The 19,640-nt window shown below is 42.0% G+C and overlaps 2 protein-coding genes across 10 annotated transcripts; one reads left to right on the forward strand and one right to left on the reverse strand.

Annotated features, from left to right (window-relative positions):
• Positions 1-720: 720 nt before the first annotated feature.
• Positions 721-1,945, reverse strand: LOC127608536 (putative protein TPRXL). The gene is made up of 3 exons (XM_052077655.1): positions 1,808-1,945; positions 1,246-1,344; positions 721-1,086 (listed from the first exon to the last, which is right to left on the reverse strand). The coding sequence occupies exons 1-3, from the start codon at positions 1,856-1,858 to the stop codon at positions 721-723; spliced, it is 516 nt and encodes a 171-aa protein (XP_051933615.1). The 5' UTR covers positions 1,859-1,945.
• numa1 (nuclear mitotic apparatus protein 1) lies at positions 1,828-19,317 on the forward strand. Of its 9 annotated transcripts, none has more exons than XM_052079142.1 (28): positions 1,828-2,398; positions 3,081-3,144; positions 3,220-3,305; positions 3,385-3,458; positions 4,059-4,147; positions 4,347-4,421; positions 4,729-4,822; positions 4,919-5,078; positions 5,938-6,077; positions 6,614-6,725; positions 7,334-7,451; positions 8,808-8,948; positions 9,331-9,444; positions 10,080-12,794; positions 13,034-13,224; positions 13,362-13,499; positions 13,755-13,860; positions 14,537-14,735; positions 14,890-15,026; positions 15,361-15,654; positions 15,820-16,128; positions 16,228-16,426; positions 16,585-16,721; positions 16,998-17,291; positions 17,382-17,483; positions 17,827-18,120; positions 18,381-18,426; positions 18,652-18,808. In XM_052079142.1, the coding sequence occupies exons 2-27, from the start codon at positions 3,103-3,105 to the stop codon at positions 18,420-18,422; spliced, it is 6,402 nt and encodes a 2,133-aa protein (XP_051935102.1). In that variant the 5' UTR covers positions 1,828-2,398; positions 3,081-3,102; the 3' UTR covers positions 18,423-18,426; positions 18,652-18,808. The 9 variants fall into 9 exon arrangements, with proteins under 9 accessions (XP_051935102.1, XP_051935106.1, XP_051935105.1 ...); XM_052079140.1 differs by lacking the exons at positions 1,828-2,398; positions 18,652-18,808 and adding exons at positions 2,429-2,907; positions 19,161-19,317; XM_052079139.1 differs by lacking the exon at positions 1,828-2,398 and adding an exon at positions 2,429-2,907.
• Positions 19,318-19,640: the final 323 nt, after the last annotated feature.

Here is a 19,640-nt window from a genome sequence, read left to right on the forward strand (position 1 = left end):
TGCACCAGCAAGCCTTATCCTGCACTTTTCCTCTATTTAATTTTTTTCTTGGGTTTTATTAGCCCATGAAAACATTCGAACTGAAGTGGGCTATTCGAAAAAATACATTCATTCATTCATCTTCCAAGCCGCTTGATCCTCACTAGGGTCGCGGGGGGTGCTGGAGCCTATCCCAGCTGTCTTCGGGCAGTAGGCGGGGGACACCCTGAATCGGTTGCCAGCCAATCGCAGGGCACACAGAAACGAACAACTATTCGCACTCACACTCACACCTAGGGACAATTTAGAGTGTTCAATCAGCCTGCCACGCATGTTTTTGGAATGTGGGAGGAAACCGGAGCACCCGGAGAAAACCCACGCAGGCCCGGGGAGAACATGCAAACTCCACACAGGGAGGCCGGAGCTGGAATCGAACCCGGTACCTCTGCACTGTGATGCCGACGTGCTAACCACTGGACTACAGGGCCGCCCTCGAAAAAATACAATAAACAGGAAATGTTGTTTTCTTATACTGTGTGTGTGTGTGTGTGTGTGTGTGTGTGTAAACTGTGTATATATCTCGCACTCACAACCAAACTTGGTGACAATTTATAATAAAAGAATCAAGCAAACATATCTTATTTATTTACATTGTCAGCATGAACTAAAATGAACACATGAATGTGTAACAAGGTTGGGTTGTCGATTTGTGGAGGAGTGGCACAGTCAATGATTGTGCCACTATTGTGGAAGCGTATACTCTGAATATCTAGCAGCTCCCTTTTGTTTATATTGCTTGTTCTTCTCCTTCCTGGCGTTCCTTGTGTATCTGAAGCGGGGTTTCCAAACAGGGTTCTTCCCTGCTGCATAAATCCCATCCCGAGACACGACTGGGACCCTCCTCAATATCACCTTATCTTGTCCATCTGCAACTTCACAGGTCCAATTGTCAGAGGAGGATGAGGAAGTGGTGGAGGAGGTAGAAGAGGAGGATGAAGATGAGGGTGACAGGGAAGGGGAGGATGAGGAGGAGGATGAGGACGAGGAAGAGATGTGAGTGTTTGAAGAGGGCTGGACTTGCGAGGGTTTGGAGGCAGTGTTCAAGACCTCCTGAATTAAGAGCCTGGAGGTGTGGGGACAATAGGGGGAGGAGGAGGAGGAGGATGAGGATGAGGATGAGGACGAGGACGAGGAAGAGATGTCAGTGTTTGAAGAGGGCTGGGCTTGCGAGGGTGTGGAGGTGGGGTTGGAGGCAGTGCTCGTGACCTCCTGAATTAAGAGCCTGGAGGTGTGGGGACAATCCAGGTCTTGTGTGGTCGACACATCCGTGCCGCAAGTGGTCGACCAAGAGCCTCTTTTGACACCCTGAGAAGACAAAAACCTTCAGAATTAATTGCGTTGCTCCATGTTCTCACTCAAAACAATTTGCAGTATTCCTTGGACTTTGTGAATCAGGGGTACCGTTCAATTTTACAGCAATTTCAATGCTGGCAGGTCGAAAACCCTCGTTTTAAGAAAACCCCTTTTAACGTTTTGGCACATACATCTTTCAAAGGTCCATAGCATCGTGTACCTTAGCAAAAAAGATATTGATCCCAAACTTTCTGCAAGTGTTGATATACAAATCAGAAGTAAATTCTAATAGCAAGTCAGGACATCGTCCACAATTTTAACCTTTTAAAATATGAGGAAGGTCGACATCTCAACAGATGAAATGGGGCACAAATTGTCATTTAACCTCAACCACAATACACACACACAAAACTTTACATCTAAAACAATTTTTACAATAAGAGCGTAAATGTCATCATATCATCGGTCTTTTTACCTCATCATTTTCCGTCTCCATGCCGCCAGATTGTGCCAATTTGGAAGGCATGGCACCAATATCAACGGGTACCTAATTTTAGTTTCCGCTTAGAGCGTATTATCTGTGTCATTTTTTTCACACATTGGCGACACCGACGTGCGTCACTTACCTTTGCAAAAAGTCGAGCCTAAACATGACGTCAAAAAGAGCCACGTCCATGTAGTGGATTTCCATTTCAAAGGGACATAGAGACAGAATTTAACGATAATTTGCGCATCGGCGTTGCCGCCATAATGGATGTGGAAAAGCGGTAATGACGATGGTGATGATGTTTCGTCATGCAGTGATTGATAAAACTCAGAATGCAAAAACAATCTTTATCCGTTATATTTGAACGTTGGTGCCTTTGGGAAAATACATACGTGCTATGTACATTTCAAATTCGGGTAATTAACAAATGTAGCACTGTCACTTTAAGAGCCACACTAGATCAAAGCACGCGGGAACATATGGAGCGCGTGAGAATCAGACCAGGAAGGGAAGTAAGGGTGACTGGCACGTGAAGGAGGGGAGGCGCTGAACTGTGCCCACTGCTTATCTTAACATGTGGTAATATGTACACAGTCACACACGATCCGTTTAAGTCCTCCACGAACTGTGGTACAAAAGACATGTAAATTGGATTCACTGATTTTGCACAGTGTATCTTGTCAATTAAAAAAGTCCATGACTGTTCCGCTTCACAAAAATACTCATCGGAATGTATCGATAGGTTAAGTAGAGATATGTTGTTGGTTACTTGTTGGGATAAACTGGTGGACAGATGGATTATGTTTAATATCAAGTCCCCAGACATTCTTCGCATCGCTTTCTCACCACTGGCTGTCCTAGTCATAAAACAAGCGCTACGATAATTCAACTTCCGGACGTTTATCCAATCAGAGTCATTTATTTTGAGGAACGTCATTCAGCGATAAATGATTGGCTGGTTTAACTTTATCTGCCTGTTTTAAAACACCGTACGCGTTTAAGAGACCGTTGAAGTCACATCAGTGTATAAAGTCAGAGAGCAGTCGTGTTTTTACATTGAGCGAGGAATTAATGATTTAATTATTGGGGTAAGTTGCTTTAATAACAGCAGTTCTTCGCTACGCTAACGATATCTAGCCAGTGAAGTTGGACCGAGGTGTTTATCATTGTCAGCATAAGGTTAAAAGACGACCATTTCTTGTGTATGTTTCCACCCCGACCAAGACAGCCAGTTAAAATATCGCTTCTTCCTTCCCGACAGAATTGAGGGAGGTTATGTCCAGATGGCATTTCTTAATCTGGGCGTTAAGGCTCTACTCAGCTGGGTAAATTGACGCTAACGTGGCTTGCGGTATTTACAGTTTTAGGTTTTGACCTAACCGCCCCCATTCTGTTTTCAGGTCAATAATATTATATTGGCCCATCGAGAAATTAACATCGAAGAGCTACGAGATGGGGAGTTCCTGCTTCGTGTTGTTCACAAACTGTGAGTACATTAGCAGTCCTGTTCATTTTGAACATATAGCTTCTGTTGTTTACTCTTGTTTTCCTACGTTTATTTTCAGGAAAAAAGAACCAAACCCCCCTTTAATTCAGTCAACTGAGGAACGTTTTAAAGTCATTGCAGAATTTGTGGAGAGTGAGTTTGACATCTGTCAGAGAATTTTATATCTATCTATCTCTCTATCTCTCTATCTATCTCAAAATACTGACGTTCTTTTCAGATTACTGTCAATTGTGGCAGGTAGGTGTGTCACATGACTTGAGGTGTTACCCAACCGTTAGTGTACTGTGCCATAAAAAGTATGCATTGTCCTAAACAATGCAATTACAGTATACAGTACTGCATTCGAGGAAGGTGGGAAATCGTATCAATGCCACTCGGATTTATTTAACTATTCATTTATTTCATTGGGACAGTGCACATAAATGAACACAAGAATAAACAGTTGAGTAAAGTCAACTTGAAAGGGTTTTTTTCCCCCTCCCCTGGGAGTTTGGCACTTGGGCCTCTCAGTTCCAAGGGGCCTTCTTGTGCAGTTTTTATCGGAAAAGTCAGACTTCCCACCTCCATCAAATGCAGCATTACTCACAAATACAGGGCAATTATATGAATTAATCCTGAAGTGTTTTTTTTTCCAAGAGCAAAATGTAAAATTTTCAGTTGCACTTATTTACCCGCACACTGTATGTTTTTCATTACTAATATCTGAAACCTATTATTTACCTTGTTGGCCAGACGATTGCAGATTTAGTCCAACCAAAGGTACATCATTATCTTGGGACAACATAAGAAATGGAGTCAACCTGACTGTGGAAATTGCAAAGGTACATGTGGGGAAAGCTGGTTTGCATCCTATTGCACGTAATATTTTGTATTATTGCTGTTCTACATATGTAGTTTTTCGTATGTGTTGAATTTAAACTGGCTGCTAAACACTGTTCTGTAACATGCTATGCTTGTATTGTGACTCGCGTGCCATACAAAAGATATTGGGGATATCTGACCTGCTGTGTATATTTTCAGGTGCTTTTGTTGTTGGTTTACCATGACATGATGAGTGAACGCTGCACACTTAAGACCTTAGACTGTGAAGTGGAGGTAAGCAGGCAGAATGATTTTTGCAGTGTTAATGTGTTCGCAGTGGTTATTTTGCCTTGCCCAGCAATTGCCACCCAGTGTTTACACACAAATCGGCAGAGGACTAAAAGTCCAAAGTTGTAAGTGTGCCAGCTCGTGGCATAGTCGGTAGGCCGTTCTCACAGAAGGTGATGTTTTATTCCAACCCGCTACGGGTTCAAATACTCTGTACCCTTCAATCAGAGCTGCTCATGGCAAAATAACCTCTGCCTAATGTGTTCCATTAAATCTGTGCCATCGTAAACACATTTCCGTTCTTTCTTTTCAGAGGGAAATTGCAAATCTGACTATTTCTTTTGTGATGGAGAGTCATGGCAGTGTTTTTCTGAGCAGTGGCCTCGATGCCTACTTGGCAAAGCGATGTGAGTCAATCATCCATTTCTTGCGCGTTAGATCTCATCTGCATTTAGGCTTAATGAAGCACTTTTCATCTGATTTGGTTTATCTCCATCTTTCAGATTTACCTGTGCCTCCAGAAATATTGACGCGAACAGCAAGCACCTCTAGTTCCAGTGCGTCAACAGCCTCGACACTCTCGGATGAAGACTCCCCTGTGTTCCATTGCACAAAGAAAATCACATTTGTGGATATGCATACTGTGGCATCGTCTTCTGTCAGGTATCATTGACTATTATACATCCATCCATTTTCTGATCTGCTTATCCTCACAAGGGTTGCGGGGCGTGCTGGAGACTATTGGGGATCGCAAAGGCTTGAGTAGGTTCCCCCTTTTGTGCAGTTAAGATCCTACTTCCTGCTCATCAAAAATACTCGTCACAGCATGTTTTTAATGTCACCTCTCCAATTGTAAAACATTCCTTGTCCTAGAAATGTACACGAGCGCATGGCACACAAAACGTTCCTAAGTACAGTTTTTGTAAAAATCGTGTAATAACATGCCATTGTCCACCCGGTTTGCCGTTTTTGGTCGTTAATGAGGCCTTCCTTTGACTTGCATCAAGACAAGTTTAACAGGTCACGACAATTTCGTGGAAGACTCTTCGCGCTCGTAAAGTAGTGATGAGAAGTACTGTGATGAGACTGAAGCTTGTGTGCTCATGCTATTTGTGTTACTAGTACTTAAACTGTTATTGATGTTCCTTAAGAAAATCATTAAAGCTGAGCTGCCATTTATTAAAGGAAATTAGCAATATTTAAAACCAGTGCAGAATTAACTGCATTGCTCTCAAGACTGTTATTCCACTGCTAGCGCTGGCTTATTTTAAATGTCTTTCACCCGCTTGGCGTCATGTCGATGAGCCTGGACGTTTTTCCAATGTATCTCAACTAGACAAGAGTTTGTCCAAACTGGTGAACTGTACCAGCAATGAACGGGGTGTTATGTCCAGTGTGTCCACTGTCCTGACTTGAATGATCAGATCACAAATGATGACATATTTCTACTTTTATTTAACAACCGTCCATTACTTATTAATTTTGATCGTTTCGTTTTAACTCTATTTATTTATTTCCACAGCAAGTCTCCTCTTCAGGATATAATGAACACACCCAAATTCCAATTGCGGAAGATCCAACGACAGATGATCAAAGAGCAAGATTATAGGGATGGACTGGAGAAGGAGCTTGCCGGCAAGATTAGCCTCATTACACAAAGAGGTGCTGGATTTATCTATGGCTTATTTTTTTTCTATAAAGTGGCTCGATCAGTGCTTCAGTGCAGTCCACGTTTCTGTGCAATCATTTCAAAAAACACGAAAAACTGTTGAAGCGATCAGGCCAGACCTTTGTTGCATCGTTTTTGTAATCTGATGTGATCCTGATTTGCGGCTGCACCATCATTTTTTTGTTAGAATTTTGTAAAGGTTTCACAGTTCATCGCAATTAGATAATTTTCTAAGAATCGTATCTCTTATGTGGTCCACGTTTCCTATTTTTATTTTTTAACTGTACTCTGGCTTCCTTCCACACACCGCCGATAGGGTTTAAATCACAATACCATTTTTCATCCAGCTCAAGGTTTGAGTGTTGATGGTTGTGTACCACTTGTCCCGACGTCAGCTGTATTAGCGTCATGTTCCACAAGACCCTCATAAGGACGACGCTATAGAAAATGAAAGGATAAGCCTACTTGGGAGTATAATGCATGCCTTCCTTTTTAACGTTTTGTTCTTGTCTTCATTTGTTTTCCTCAGAATGTCATATTAACCAGTTACAGTATTGCCTGGACAAGATGAAAAGGGAGCAGAGTGATCAAGAGCTTATGACTAAGGAACAAATCAATGAACTTGAGACCAAGAATAACTCGTAAGATCATTAATTCTGACCTAATGCAGTGGTTCTGAACCTTTTTTTTGCTCGTGTATCCCGCATTCTTTTTGTCTTACTTTGTATGATGAGGACCCTCTCACTCAAGGGTTTTGGTGATTCTCCGACAAAAGGATGTTACACAACTGATTTATGACATGAACATCGTTTTACTTTGCAAGTGTAACAATGCTCGAGGGTTCTGTTTTACTTCATTGAGCATTGTGCACTCTACTTTTGCAGTCATCTTCACAGGATGGCCACTGCTTGCAAGAGAAGCAACAGTACTGAACTTTTAGACAATTTGTCTAAACATGGAATGAACAGCAAGACTTTGCTATTAAATCCAGTTGTTCACTTCCCTTCTCCCTGATTTAAATGTTTACATGTTATTTTCAGTAAAAACATGAACGTGATGTTTATTGTGATTTGAAAGAACAGACCACATTTTAAGACATTACCAGCCCCCCTACACAAAATGTATATTATATATTGTATATATATATTAATATATATATAAAATATAAGGCAAAGTCAAGTTATTTTCATGAATGATAGCACTGTACCTAAGTGGGTTGTCACTCACCATTCTGATATTTTTCTTTTAGGTTACAGCTGCGTCTCAACGAAATTTTAAAAGACAACAAAGACTGCAAAAGTAACTTTTCGCTGATGGAGCGAAAAGTGAATGAACTTGAAGAGGAGAACGGTGTCCTCTCGTCACAGGTATCGGCACTTGGTCAAACCTCAGAGGCATTCTCTTAACTATGTCCCGACAGGTTTAAAAAATCAGTCTGCCGATTAAAAATCAAATATAAATGTGTTAAAAATGACACATTTAATTACTGGAAATAAAAACACACAGATCTCTTATGACTTCATCAATGAAATGTCTTGCGACGCAATCCATTCCTGGAACCAAAAAAAGAGAGTAACTTTAAAAAATAGATTTACAAGTTGACCCCCACTCTGTGCGGGTAATGGGAACCATGCCAGCCCGCAAATAGCGTAAATCCGTGAATATTTGATGACCATTGAAATGCCGACAATATCGGCACGAAATGCAAAAGGAAATTTGTGAGTGATGGGGCTGTCCTAAGTGTGTCTTGGGTTGAACTATTCACCGTTTGGTTCATGACACATAAGTGTCGAAAGCTATCGGTATGCCTGTCAACACCCAAAGCAAGAGGAACTCACTAGTGATGGGCATGACTGTTCTTTGAACTGTATCAATTCATTTAAAAGCTATGCTAGTTTTTTGTAAAAACTAACCCAATGAAGACACGGCAGTGTGCCTTCGATCTTGGTGAACGGTGTTGTTGTCAGATATCACACTTGAGTGCTCACTGACCTACCGGTAATTACGAAAAACAAAAACATCACCCCTGTAATGTATGTGGGGGTTATTATGTATTGGTGTGCATGTGTACATTTGTTCATTCATTGACATTTTGAATAACGCAATCTAAATGTATGTCCTTAGATTAGTAAGATAAGATAAAACCTTTATTAGTCACGCAATGGAGAAATTCCTGATTCACAGCAGCAAAGTTATGAAAGGAAGAAGTAGAACAACATAATATAGGAGCTGCTGGAAAGGCAGCCACTCTCGCGGCACCTTTTTTAAGTCAAAATAACACAACACATAGGACACAGACAGTGAATTCCAATTAGAGAGTATTCCTACAAGGATGAATGAGTAGTGTTTTTGCTGGGTGGTTCCTTCCTTGGCAAATCAAAATCATTCATACGCAATACGTTCATTTCGTGAACTGGTGATATCGGTCTCATTTGTGAACCGAAAAGATATTGCCTTGAAAAATATTTTATTTTGGCAGTTTTGACCCTCCAATATTTTTTAGGTGCTCTAAAAAATTGGACAAATTACTCTTGGTTTTCCTCAGGGAATGAAAGGGGTGTGATCAGGTAGTGCATTCTCCAAATAAAAGCACCATCTTTTTATCGGTTAGTTTTGCCATGCAGTACCTGTGTTTGGGTCTCATTAGATTCGACAATTGGACATAAGGATGTAGGCGGTCTGTGTATAAAATACTGGTACACCCAAGTATTATGTTTCCTCAGATGCGTAGAGCCAATGCACAGCTGTTGATATTTCAAGCTGAAGTTGGCAGGCTGACCGAAACCTTAGCATCTGGTCAAGAGGAGTGGAGAGCCAAAATGGACTACCTACAGTCTGAACTCGGTCAAGCCACTGCACAGAAGGTAGGGGTGTCTACTACCTAATTGAGGTGCGACTCTTCCGTTGCCCTGGGATTTGATTCTGAATACATTTTTTATTCTAGATCTTTCCTTTGAATTAATCGTGTTGTAGGTTGCCGGTGTATTAACATTGTGTTAATATGCATATGATTGAGGCAATAGTTACAATAATGGTTGCTAACTAAATTATGCTAATACTTGATGACGCCATACAGCATTTTTATAACACAATAGACCAGGAAACAAGTCCAAAATGAACAGTGGCGTTTTACAGCACAGAGTATGTCAAAGTGATTACACATATGAGTTGAATATAAAGCTATTCTTTTAAAAACTAGAAATGAAATCCAACAATTCCAATGTTTAATACTTGGTTTTATTACAGGAGCTCCTGGCCGAACAAATTCAGATCCTCCAGGGGAAGATTTCATGTTTAGAAGATGAAATTAGAGGAGCTACAAAGCAGGATCTCGGAGAAAACATGGGGTCTGTAATGGAGGTAAATAAAGTGACTGTATCATGATGGGTTATTTGTTAAGTGAGGAGAGGAATTTGGACTCGGAAGGTGAAAAGTAACGAACGTCTATCTACGAAAATGCAAAGTAACGACGGAGCTAGCACTGACTGGGAGAAAGTGCAACATACATGTCACTCGGTAATCAGAGTTCACATACTGGAAGACACCTAGCCTACATGACATAAGGGTAACATAATAAAGGGATATGGCGACCCGATGGTTGACTGGTTACCACATCGGCCTCACAGTGCAGAGTTGAGGCTACTGCCTTTCTGTGCGGAGATTGCATGTTCTCCCCGTGCCTGTGTGGGTTTTCTCCAGGTGCTCCGGTTTCCTCCCACATTCCAAAAACATGCCTGGCAGGTTATTGGAACTTTCTAAATTGTCCCTAGATGCAAGAGTGAGCATGAATAGTTGTATGTCTCTGTGTGCCCTGCCTACTGCCCGAAGACGGCTGGGATAGCGACCCTAGTGAGGATAAGTGGATCAGAAAATGGAGAGATGGATAATAAAGGCACAGCAACTGAGGCATCAAGGAACAAGTCACAAGATGAATCATATTTAATGCTTTGTTAAAGTATTAGCTTTAGTAATTTTGTATATTTTGAAATTTCCAGAGAGATGAGCTGGAGTGTGAAATTGACCGCCTGAAGAACAAGCTGGACAGCACATTTGGCAGCTTGAAGAAGGCTGAGGCCAATGTGGAGGCCAAAATACTGCAGCTTTCAGCGTATGAGCAAGAAATCGCCAAACAGAAAGAACTCCTGGAGCAACAAAACCTTCAGATTGAAGACATTGTTCAAGCTAAGGATTGCATTTTGAAAGAGCTGCAAAAGGAAATCTCTGAGCAGAGAGCAGCCCTTCAAAAAGAGATCGATCATCTTAAATTTCAACTCGAGCAAGCAGAGCAGCAGAAAGCTCAGGAGATTAGTGAGCTCCAGAAGCTTATTGCTGCTTTACAACAAGAATTGGACACTCTTAGAGAAACTACTAGAGAGAAGGAACACCTCCTTAATCAGGCCAAAGAAAAAGTGAAAGATCTTGAAACCAAGTTTCATGACCTAACCGCAATTTTGGTGGATAAAGATAATCAAATTAATCTTCTCAAAGAAGAAGTTAAGGTTATTACAATTGAAACTATGAAAAGCAAAGATGAAATTGAATCCAAAGACCAACTGCTGGCCCAACTACGACTAGAGACTTCTAATCAGCAAGTTGTTCTCCAGAATAGAATCCAGACGTTGACAGTTGAAGTGGAAAACCTGAGCTTGTCTGTTCAACGGGCTGAACAAGAAGTTCAACTTAAGCATGACCTCTTGGCTCGAACCGAACAAGAGAATATCAAGCAGAAGGAAGTGCTTCAGCAACAGATTTTAACCAGTGAGGTGGAGGCTTCCCGGCTTAGCACAGAGATCGAGGCCAGAAATGAGCAGCTTGTCATTTTGCACAAGGACAGTTCTAAGGAGTCTGAAATCCTTCAAGAACAGATAAACCATCTAAAAAGCCACGTTGATAGTCTGAATAACTCTTTGAAAAAGGCTGAAGACGATCTTCAATCTCTGAAGGAACTGCTCGCTCAGCAGGAGCAGGAAAGTGCTGGACAAAAAGACCTTTTGCTGCAGCAACTGTCGGTTTCTGAAGAGAGTGTAAGGACCATGAAGGCAGAGATCCAGACTAAAGAGGAGCATATCGCTTTATTAAACAAGCAGTTTTCAGAGACGTCACAACTTCTTCATCAAGACATCCACAGTTTAGAGGAACAGGTGGAAAGCCTCACTTCATCTTTGAAGAACGCTGAGGAGAATCTGAAATCCAAGGAGAGTCTGTTTGCCAAGCAGCATTCACAGAGTACTCTGGAAATGGAGAAACTGCAGACACAGATGATTTCTTCTCAAGAAGAGGTGAGCAGACTGATTTCAAAGCTCAATGCCAAGGAGGAACAGCTCAGTCTGCACATGAATGAGAGCTCCACACAGTCTGAACTGCTTGAACAGAAGATTGATAGTCTGGATAAACAACTAGAGAGTTTGAATCATTCTCTTTGTATTACAAAGGACCAAGTGAAGGCCAAAGAAGATTTAATTGTTAAGCTAGAGAAAGAGAACACTTTCCACATTGAGGCACTCAAAAAGCACAACATGGATCTTTTGCAGGAGGCCAAACAATTCAAGGAGGAAGTTCAAACCAAAGACCACCAGTTTGACTTGTTTAGAATAGAGAGCAGCAAGCAGTCGGAGTCGCTGAAGAATGAAATTCAGAGTCTCAAGAGACAAATACAAAGTGTCACTGAATCACTTCAAACTGCAGAGGAACAAGTCAAAACAAAAGTTGATCTCCTGGAAAACAAGGAAATTGCGATTTCTACGGAAAGAAACAAGTATCAAAGCCTAACGGAATCCTCTTCTGCAGAAGTGACAATGCTGAGGGAGCGCATACAGGCTCTAGAGCAACAGCTTGCCACGCAGAAAGAGAGCTCTTTACAGACAGATATGCTACATAAAGAAATCGGCCAGCTAAAAGACCAGTTGGCAGCGGTGAATAATTTGCTCTCCGAAGCCGAGCAGAGGGTTGAGGCCCAGTCTGCTACGATGACAGCACAAGAGCAAGAATGCGTTCACCAGAAAAAGCTTCTAAACCATCAACTGTCTGCATCAGAGGCAGAGATGAGGAAGCTGACTGTGGAGATCCAAGTTAGAGACGAACGCATCATGCAACTGAATGCCAACCACTCTAAGCAGTCTGACTTGCTTGGTCAAGAGATCCAACATTTAAAGAAAAAAGTAGAGTCTCTGAGAGAAGCTGAAGAAGATATTCATATTAAAAATGATTTGTTGACTCAGCAGCAGATGGAAAAAGACATGAAGCTTCAGGAGATGAGCCAAAAAGAGGAGATCCTACAGAAACGCCTTTGCTCCTTTGAAACAGAAATTCTGAAGCTCAGAGAATGTCACGATGAGAAGCAGAAACTCCTCATTAAGACTGAAGAGGAACTTGACCTGCTCAAGTCTGAGTTGGCTGCTGTCAAAACCCAAACAGCTGAGAAAGACCACAGCCTCAACACCCTTAATGCTGAGCTTGCCATCCAAGCAAAGTTGGTTCAAAAGGCGAAGCAGGAGGCTCAGGATAATGCCAAGATGCTTGCTAAGATCCAGGAAGAGGCTGCCAAAACGACACATGCACTTAAACTCGAGCTCGTGGACCTTAAAAGACAATTGGAAGTCATGTCTCTCCAACGGACAGATAAAGGGCAGCAGATACTCGAAACCCAGCAATTGTCTCCTCATCTGATGGAGGAACTGCAGCTGTCTCAGCCAGATGTGAGCAAGATGAAGGTGACCCCCCCCCCCCCACCTCCCATTTCTACCTAAAGTACAAGTAATGTAAATTCCATGCCAGAAGATGGCAAATGGAGGCCACAATAACTGAATAATATGCTTGACATCATTTATCTCCATTCACAATAATTTGTGGAGCAAAATTGCATATTCATCTCTTCTGAATGCAGTCTAAATATAAAAGTTACATACAGTATGTTCTAAGTTACCCTTTTTTCGCTTCTGCTTATTTTCAGGTGGCATTTGCTGACCTAAATCTGTGTACACACAACCAAATCCCTGGTCACCAAGGAGGAATGTTGGAGTCATTTTACTTGGAGGTTCCGGGCTCACACTCGAATGTTCACACCAAAGTGGAACCCAAGAAAATTATGAGCTCGGACAGTCTGGACCAAAGCTCCCTTGAAGACCTGCTGAACAACACAAGGTTTCATTTTGTGTTAAGTGTACAAGTAACAAGTGAACAGAAATTAGTCTAAGGAAAAACGGATTAAAATAATCAATGACAGCAATTATTTTAACCAAAATTTAATTGGCGTCATCATTTCTCCCCCAATTCTGCAGGACAATTTCGGCACCTGATGAATCGAGTACGCCGCTTGTTCGTAGTTCTGAGAGACTGGCAGCCAAACGACATGGTCTGAAGGCTGAGTCACTGGAAACTCTTTACTTCACACCAATAAATACTCGGCACATCAACAGGTAAATGGCAGAATTATCAGTACCGCTACTTTACATAATTTACGTTTTAACTTGGTTTACATTTGTAATTGTGGTGCAATTATATGGTATGTTTTTTTTCCTACTTTCCTCCCTTCAAAATTTTGCTGCTGTAAATTGCGAATTTCCCAATTGTGAGACAAATAAATGTTTTCTTCTCTTACATTAATGACTACAAAAAAATTACCCATCCAACATCAAAATAAAGTATGGTCTATATACATTTTCTTAATGTAGAACCACTGCGGAAAGCAACACAGAAGTGGACTTGCGCTATACAAATCCATTGTCGTCTGTCAAGAGACGGAGGACAACGCAGGTTATCAACATAACCATGACAAAGGTAATGAAAACTTGTTGACATGCTTCTCAACTTTAGCATTCAAACAAACTGCATTTCTAAAAGTGTTTCACTCCAATCAAGGGGTCGGATAAGGGCATTAGTTAGTTAAACTTAGCCCACCGAGCTGCGAATATTTGAGTTTTTGCGAAGGTAGTGAATGTTGCATTCTTGTTCGAGGTCTCAAACAGTTGCCAGACGTTCACCTCTATTTTTGTTCTCGCAAAGGATTTTTGAACATGTTCAAAATTCCCTCGCAACAAGAAACACGACAAACTACTGGCGAACATATACAACTTTCAATCAACCTTGATGCGAACGTGCATTTTGTTGCCTTCAACCTTTGCAAATTTTCGGCCAGTTACAGTTAGTTGGTTTTAAATAATGTTTAAGCTATGTTATTTGCACAAATACTAAATTTACTGGAATAATGTATTTACCACTGCATTGGTTTAGGTTAGTCAGGTAATGGGGCAAATTGGTTATATTGTCAGAATGGAACTCGATGAACAGAAGATACCCCATGTTGTCAAATAAATGATAGGTAGGCTGCTGGTGTCCTGGTTCAGCTATCATCACTGTCCAGTGGCCATCCAGTGTCGGTGAACGTGTTCTCACAAAGTAATCAAACTTTGTTCTTTAAGCATTGTGGGTAAACTCTTATTTGACTCCTCCTCAGAAAACTCCAGGCGGCGTTGAAGGTGAAGAAACGTTTTACAGCCTGGCTTCAGCTTACTCCCAGCCTAACCTCGCCAGTGCCCATGGCTCACGCCCTGTGTCCATGGAGGTTTTTGACACACCTGCGAGAATGACCGCAACTGCCAGCGACCAGCTCAGCGGTCTTCCTGGGTATCGGCGGAGCACGCTCCATTCTCAGAGTAAGTTTGAACCTAGTCTCGCACCACAGTGATGCATCAAAAAACACTCAAACGATCATTTACCGCCTATTTTATTTATTTTTTAAATGGCATCTCACCTTTACATGAGGCTCAAAACAATTACACTCAATTTTCTGTTGGCTAATGTGTTCAGCTGCAAGTACGTTTGGCGTTGGGGCAGAGAACGAGCCAGAAGGTGCGCCTGACGACTGGATGAGGATTGCTGAGCTCCAAGCCAGGAACAAAGCTTGCCTTCCTCATCTTAAGAGCAGCTATCCTGTGGAGTTTGAGGTTGGTGGATATGTGGTTCTATGTTGTAACACTTAGACCCCCTATTGTCACAGTCTTCCTATTGTTACAACCTTCAGTACATCTGTGACCATAACTGCACTTGCTTGACATTTTAAAAGTGCCAATCAGAGGTAGACAGCATAATACAAGCCGCTTGAATCAATGAAGCGCACACTCCAAAACCCGCCTGAGTGACCAAGCTTCGTCTCTAATGGAGAAACCTAATAATAAATACTCCTCCCGTAAATCCATTTTAAATTAATTTTAAATATTTTATTGACGTAAGTTGCAGTGTCGGTTCATTTCACCAATTCAACCCCATGTCTCACTTTAGGCTGGCTGGAAGAGCGTGCTCCCTTTCACCGACGAAGATGTACGTACAGGTGACCCAACGGAGACCATTCGACGAGCGTCCGTCATGCCAGGCCAGCTGCAGGACTCTCTGGCTTCCCATCGCCACTCCCTCGCGGCAGTGCAGTCAAGTACCACAGCCGGCGTCCGTTCACACAGTCTGTCTTTGATGGCCCACCACCCAACGTCTAAATCGGTCGGCACATCTCAACTGAAAAGCCCGAGATTCACAAAGCGGGCTGCCTCGACATTATGTGTTCCTCAAACTTCACCTGAGGTTAGTCTGTAAGCCATATCGTCAGCTCTGTATTTATTCAACATTTTAAAGGCATATTTATTATTGTAACAAGAGTTTGGATGTGTGTGTGTGTGTGTGTCTGTCTGTCCGTCATGTGCAAATACATAGTGTACACTGTATCAGACTTCTCATTCATCTTCTCAGGTTGATCGCAGGCAGTCTTTGATGTTCACCGTCGACAACACCCCCAAGAACAACGGCAGCAGCAATTATCTGAAAAGAGGCCTGAACAAACTCCGGAGCTCCACCCGAAAGTCGCCAGGCAAAACCTCCAAGCGGTCTCCCGTGAATGCTGTGCAAAATAAAAACAAGCAGGCTGCCACTTCCCGTACTGTGGCGCGTCGAGCGGCCAGGGGTGGGAGCTTCAAGTCACCCCAAATGGTCTTGAGGGAAAACAAGAAGTCCCCTCAAACTCTTTCCAAGTCTCCACAGTTGACGACAAGCGCTCGCAAGGTAAGGTGGCCATCCAGTGTGAGTTAAATTGTTCTTGCAAAGTAATCAAACTTTGTTCTTTAAGCATTGTGGGCAAATTCTTATTGGACTCCTCGTCAGAAAACTCCAGGCGGCGTTGAAGGTGAAGAAACGTTTTACAGCCTGGCTTCAGCTCATTCTCAGCCCAACCTGTCCAGTGCCCATGGCTCCCGCCCTGTGTCCATAGAGGTTTTTGACACACCCGCTAAAATGACAGCCACTGCCAGTGACCAGTTCAGCAGTCTTCCTGGGTATCGGCGGAGCACGCTACATTCTCAGAGTAAGTTTGAACATCGTCACACCACAGCGATGTATCAAAAATAACTCAAACTATCATTTACCGCCTGTAAATGATTGTATTGTATTGTATTGTATCTTACCTTTAGATAAGTCTCAAAATAATTATACGCTCAATTTTCTGTTGGCTGATGCGTTCAGCCGCGAGTACGTTTGGCGTCGGGGCAGAGAACGAGCCAGAAGGTGCGCCTGACGACTGGATGAGGATAGCTGAGCTGCAGGCCAGGAACAAAGCGTGCCGTCCTCATCTCAAGAGCAGCTATCCTGCAGAGTTTGAGGTTGGTAGATTCATTCTCATCTGTTGTAACAATAAGACCCCTGTCAACCTGCCGTCACACCATTCAGTCCATCTGTTTCCATAACTGCACATGCTTACATGTTCAAAGTGCCAATCGGAGGTAAACATGACAAGAGAAGCTGCTTGAACCAATGACACACCCGTGTGTATGTGGCACGCCGTCAAAATTGTAGCGTAACTTGACCTTGAAATATATTCTTTACATAGGTCGCAATGTCAGTCCATGGCATCAATTCAACCCCTTGTCTCACTTTAGGCTGGCTGCAAGAGCGCGCTCCCTTTCACCGACGAAGATGTACGTACAGGTGACCCAACGGAGACCATTCGACGAGCGTCCGTCATGCCAGGCCAGCTGCAGGACTCTCTGGCTTCCCATCGCCATTCCCTCGCGGCAGTGCAATCAAGTACCGCAGCCGGCATCCGTTCTCACCGTCTGTCTTTGATGGCCGACCACCCAACGTCTAAGTCGATCAGCTCCTCTCAACTGAAAAGCCCAAGATTCACAAAGCGTGCTGCCTCGACGTTATGTGTTCCTCAAACGTCACCTGAGGTTAGTCTGTTAGCCATATTGTCAAATTTAAAAATTGTTTGGATAGCAACTTTTAAACCTGGTCAATCACTTCACATTTTTATTCGCCAGAAAAAGTTGAAGGGCAGCTGCTTCCCCCGCCCTCTCACTCCCAAAAACAAGAATGTCAACAGTGGACCCTCCAACTCACAACTTGACCCTGTCATCAGTCCAGTGAGTTTGACAAAGGGCTTATGTTGCGTAATATTTATTCATCGGTCACTGTGGTGAAAAGTTTTACTATACTGACTTCCATCCGAGCTACGTGGTTTTCCACTCGGTGACATGTGAATGTTCGTCTCTTCGGATGTACCCTGTGAGTCATCCGTGAAAAGTGAGGGAACACTGTTCAATGATTTGTTCGTATAGTGGAGGTTGGCTACAATGGCCAAAAATTTTACTTGTAGCGTTACTTCACAATATAGCCAAAGTAAAACCTACTCCTCCAAATACATGAGTTTGTGTAAGTATTCATTCTAAATATTATTCTAATCAGACTTCTCCTTCACCTTCTCAGGTTAATCGCCGGCAGTCTATGATGTTCACCATCGACAACACCCCGAACAAAAGCAGCAACAACTACTTGAAAAGGGGCCTCAACAAACTCCGTAGCTCTACCCGAAAGTCGCCAAGCAACACCTCCAAGAATGCCATGCAAAAAGAAAATAAGCACGTTGCAGTTTCCCGTGCGGCAGCGGGGCGAGCGGGCAGGGGTGGGAGCTCCAAGTCACCCCAAGTGATCTGCAAAGAAAACAGAAAGTCACCTCAAACGACTTCCAGGTCTCCACGGTTGACGGCAAGCGCTCGCAAGGTAAGGAGATGGTCTTGAATGAAAAGGTGGGCAAAGAAAGGACCTGCGTACTCTGTTATTTAATCTGACCCTCCATTTACTTTTGAATCCCATAATAGTGTTTTTAGTATTCCCTCTTTGAAATTGGTTATCTGAAATGGAAACCAAATTTCATCAAGCTTTCCATTAATCTCATTAACTGTTGCTTTAAAAGTTTGTCATTATTTCCACCCTAAAAATGAACATGTTCAGTCACGGTGAAACCTTAACCCTGTTTTCAGAATTGTGTCTCCTTCAATCATGAAAATCTTCCTGAAGAATGACAAGGTCAATGTTGAATGAAAATGATTTGCATGTTGCTTTCTCTTGATACTTGCTTGTGGTTAGCTCACACTTAATGACAAACACTGATACTGTGAGGGTGTCTTCACATATTCTGGCGATCAAGTTATTGGGTGTCAACACTTCGGACATGGCAGTGCTGTTTTTAAGTCTCTTCAAATTGTGCTGATATTTTTTAATACCTTCTAATCTTTTTTCTTAACTCTGCAGATGAAGAGGAGGATGGTGTGAGTTTTTCAGCAATTCAACATGACTGTTCAGTTAAAACTTCATTTTACGCACTTTTAAAATGTTACTTTTCGTTTATTTGAATTATTTTACTGCATGTTCTTATTACTTGTACAATAAAACATTTTTGAATGACAAATTGTGCCGTCTGAACATTGAGCATTAGTTTCCAACAAATACTAAATAAAAAGGTATTTTCGTTTAGAAAATGCGACATCAGAGAGGCCTTCAAATCATTCCATTGAAAACATCGGAAGAATGACAAGGTCAATGTTGAATGAAAATGATTTGCATGTTGCTTTCTCTTGATACTTGCTTGTGGTTAGCTCACACTTAATGACAAACACTGATACTGTGAGGGTGTCTTCACATATTCTGGCGATCAAGTTATTGGGTGTCAACACTTCGGACATGGCAGTGCTGTTTTTAAGTCTCTTCAAATTGTGCTGATATTTTTTAATACCTTCTAATCTTTTTTCTTAACTCTGCAGATGAAGAGGAGGATGGTGTGAGTTTTTCAGCAATTCAACATGACTGTTCAGTTAAAACTTCATTTTACGCACTTTTAAAATGTTACTTTTCGTTTATTTGAATTATTTTACTGCATGTTCTTATTACTTGTACAATAAAACATTTTTGAATGACAAATTGTGCCGTCTGAACATTGAGCATTAGTTTCCAACAAATACTAAATAAAAAGGTATTTTCGTTTAGAAAATGCGACATCAGAGAGGCCTTCAAATCATTCCATTGAAAACCTTACCGATGTTCACATAAAAGTAAATTTTGAAGTAATTAACATGAATTAATGCTGTGTACTATATTTAAACGTGTGTGTATAAGTTAGGTTTGTTTATTACGGAAGAGGATTAGGGCCAACGAAAAAAGAAAAAATAAGGTTGGCAAGATTCTGAGTTTAATCGCAGAATTCTGACTTTAATCTCAGAATTCTCACTTTATAGTCAGAATTC

The sequence above is a fragment of the Hippocampus zosterae genome, chromosome 10 (assembly GCF_025434085.1).
Source record: "Hippocampus zosterae strain Florida chromosome 10, ASM2543408v3, whole genome shotgun sequence".
Taxonomy (NCBI): Eukaryota; Metazoa; Chordata; class Actinopteri; order Syngnathiformes; family Syngnathidae; genus Hippocampus; species Hippocampus zosterae.